The sequence below is a fragment of the Bactrocera latifrons genome, unplaced genomic scaffold (genome assembly GCF_001853355.1).
Source record: "Bactrocera latifrons isolate USDA-ARS-PBARC rearing strain unplaced genomic scaffold, ASM185335v1 scaffold_79, whole genome shotgun sequence".
NCBI classification, from domain to species: Eukaryota; Metazoa; Arthropoda; class Insecta; order Diptera; family Tephritidae; genus Bactrocera; species Bactrocera latifrons.
In genome coordinates, this window is record NW_017537478.1 from 749364 (window position 1) to 752783 (window position 3420).

Consider the following 3420-nt stretch of genomic DNA (forward strand, 5'->3'; position numbering starts at 1 on the left):
TTTCATAAAGCCACTTGAAATAAGTAGGGTCTTCATGTGAGTAATGCAGAATAATATCATAAATGAATTAAACAACTCTACCTCGGACATAATGCGCGAATATTAAATGGGAAACTCGGCTTACTTCTCTTCAATTCGATAATCGAAATGAAATCTACGTTTCGTGGTGTCAAAAGCTGGCACAACAATAGTTTCTGGTAACGCGTGTTTAATATGCCGACATCACTCCCGCACTTTGCGGATTCCCTGCAGCGATTGTGTGGCAGGTGTCTTCTGCATACCAATTAAAGCGCCCAACGCACAGTGGCAATGCCGAACCATGCTCACATCTTTTTTAAATTATTTTTAAGAAAGACTTAAAGAGAAGGCGAATAAAAATGAAAGCGAAAGTGAAATTAATAAATTCACTGCTTTCTTTCGAGTCAGGAAATTGTTTTGAAAACAGTACGTCTAAAACAACGGTACAATGAAGATCGAATGTGTACGACAACGTTTAACTACGTTTACGATTACAACGCTACTACTGATAACAGTGGCACAAGGATTTAAAAAAGCAGCGCAGGAGAAGACAAAAACACATACAGAAGAAGAAGCAGACTTTGCAACAACCACCCATACTGCAGATGACGAGCTAAGACTCGTCGTTGACTTCGAGCAAGTAGCGCGCAATTTCGACAATGCGAACCGCCACCAATATCTCAAGTCAGACAATTTCAGTGTTGCAGATAGCAAGGGACGTCATTCCTGCGAACGTCGCTGTCAAAATAATCAAGCGCTCACATGCTATTATCGGCTGGTGGTGCACCATTACCAGGCGTCGAGTGCCGAATGCGAGCGCTGCTTTAATAACGAGGCGGCCTGTCCGAAACAGCAATGCATTTACGGTGATGGTGTGTACACACCCATAATAGCCATCAATCAAATGCTGCCCGCACCACCAATCGAGGTGTGTGTGGAGGACACAGTTGTGGTTGATGTCATCAACTACCTTACCGAACCGATCAGCATACACTGGCACGGCTTGCCGATGCTCCGTACGCCGGAGATGGATGGTGCACCATTTGTTACACAATATCCAATACAGCCAGCTGAGGGTTATCGCTATCAATTTAATGCAGAACGTGCGGGCAGCGTCTGGTATAACAGTCATGTGGGTTTACAGCGTAATTTGGGTGTTGGCGGTGCTTTCATTATCCGGCAGCCGGTGCAAAGTGATCCACAGTCCTACTTATACGACTTCGATTTGCCGGAGCACACACTACTTATACAAGACTACATTTACGGAAATGATATGAGTCGTGTACGGAATCTACTCATCAATAGTAAGGGTAGAAATCATGCTTCGAGTATTTCCGATCGCGATCCACGACATCGCTACGAGCGCCTGCAGGTAGCGAATGGTAAGCGACATCGCTTCCGTGTCGTCTACAATAGCGTCTTCAACTGTCCTGTTGAATTCTCAATAGAGAACCATAGAATGCTTATGATTAGCACGGATGGCAATGATATTGTACCGGTGCTGGCCGATAGCTTTTTCATGACAGCTGGCGAACGTTTCGACTTCGTGCTGCAGGCAAATCAGCAAGCGCGTAGCTACTGGATTAGGGTGCGCGGTTATGAGAATTGCGCCAAGGACAACATCTACCAGGGCGCTATTTTGACGTATCAAAGCGTCGTAGGACGCGCAGTGCCACAAAATCCGATGGTGCAAACTTCATTTTGCGATAATGATGATGGGGAGTATCTCACTGTTGGCGACTATGAGCAACGCCTGAAGAAAACTGTATCATTCGAAAAAAGTGAATGCGCTCGCGCTGACTTCAAAGCCACAAATGTGGCCACAGTTGGTTTGAGCGCTTTGGAACAAGTGCCATGGAACCGAGACACCGAATTTCTCACATACTATTCATTGTTCGGTTCGCGTGCAACGGCTGGCGCTGCCGATTTGTCCTATCAAATCGATGACATCACTTTTAAAATGTCGAAAATTTCACTACTGCAAACTAACGGTCTCTACAATGAGAAAGGCGTATACTGCAATCGCTCAATGCTTGCGGCAAGAGGTCTAAATTGTGAAACGCAGCAATGCATTTGCACGAATGTTGTGCGTTTACCGGCTTATCGTGCCATAGAAATCGTTTTGGTCAATAATAATAATGAACCGACACCGGTGCATTTGCATGGCTACACTGTGCGTTTGGTGGGCCAGAATGTTTTGGGCGGCATAGTGAACGAGAAACAGGTGAGCTCTTCTGTATGGAATTACGCGCGAGTTTTATATTATTAACTGTAAATTATTTACGCGCAGGTAAGAGATCTCGATAGACGTGGTCAGCTGCAACGTTCAACCGATGAGTATGCCATACAAAAGGACACTGTGCAGGTGCCACCGCTCGGTTATGCGATCATACGTTTCTACAGCAGCAATCCCGGTTATTGGATGTATCACAGTTCGTTGGATAGTCAGGCCGTACGTGGCATGATTGGCGTTTTCAAAGTCGGCGAAGATCATCAGATAAAAGAGGTGCCTCCGCGTTTGCGTTGTTGATTAAATGTGTGATGCTAAGTCGAGTGATTTTGGAATTCGTACACTCATTCTCGAAATCTTAAAAAATGTGTGTTTACTTATTTATTTTTATTCTTATTTATTTTTAATTCTAAGGCTTTCTAATGCTTTTATTGAAGGTATTTATGTAAGAAATGTATTTATGTATTTATCATTTCACCATAAATAAGTTTCATAAAAATATATATTTATAATAAATACAGATGCTTTTTATTAGTCTATTCACATAGATAACAGTTAGAAATATATATCAATATCAAAAATTTAAGATAAAAGATATAAACTAAATAGAAAATTTCTTCCCATTAATTTATACAACATAGCCTCTAAAATTCCAAACCATCTTGTAAACGATTTCCTTATCATGGTTCATGACATCGCCAACTCCACAGAAAAGAAAAATAGCAAGCTAGATAACTAACTTGTTTCGAGCCTGTCTGTTCCTAATTAAAGAACATTTCCAGTAAAAAGAAAATACCGTTATAAAAGAATACATGGGATTCCGTCAACTTAGTCGACGATACTTTCATACTTGGCGTCTACATATTTGCCCGCCCAGCAAAATCGATAAATCCGTAAATCGAGCGTTACTCAAGGGGATAAGACGCTTTACCAATGACGCCGTACAGTGTGCTCCGAAGACCCCATGAAGTAGAGTATCAAAGAAGACCCGAATTAGTCCACATACTATCCACTTCATGGAATATTTTATGGAATATTTTATTCAATTCGTGTAAGAATTGAAGCCTAACGACCATCCCAAAGGGAGATTGCCCATCAAAATAAATTTTCACAAGAAAATTTTGTTGAGTGATGAATCTTAATTTTTTATTTTATTTTTTTTTTTTTTTTTT

General features: G+C 41.5%; 1 protein-coding gene across 1 annotated transcript; it reads left to right on the forward strand.

Moving 5' to 3' along the window:
• The first annotated feature begins 462 nt into the window (after window positions 1-462).
• Window positions 463-2656, forward strand: LOC108976613 (laccase-12). Its single transcript, XM_018945831.1, has 2 exons — window positions 463-2242; window positions 2309-2656. The coding sequence occupies exons 1-2, from the start codon at window positions 467-469 to the stop codon at window positions 2546-2548; spliced, it is 2016 nt and encodes a 671-aa protein (XP_018801376.1). The 5' UTR covers window positions 463-466; the 3' UTR covers window positions 2549-2656.
• The last annotated feature ends 764 nt before the right edge of the window (window positions 2657-3420 follow it).

Excerpts from the sequence above, each read along its gene's own strand:
- LOC108976613 (XM_018945831.1), top strand. The coding sequence starts at position 467 with ATGAAGATCGAATGTGTACGACAACGTTTAACTACGTTTACGATTACA. Across the intron at positions 2,243-2,308 it reads GCATAGTGAACGAGAAACAG|GTAAGAGATCTCGATAGACG; the intron begins GTGAGCTCTTCT and ends ATTTACGCGCAG.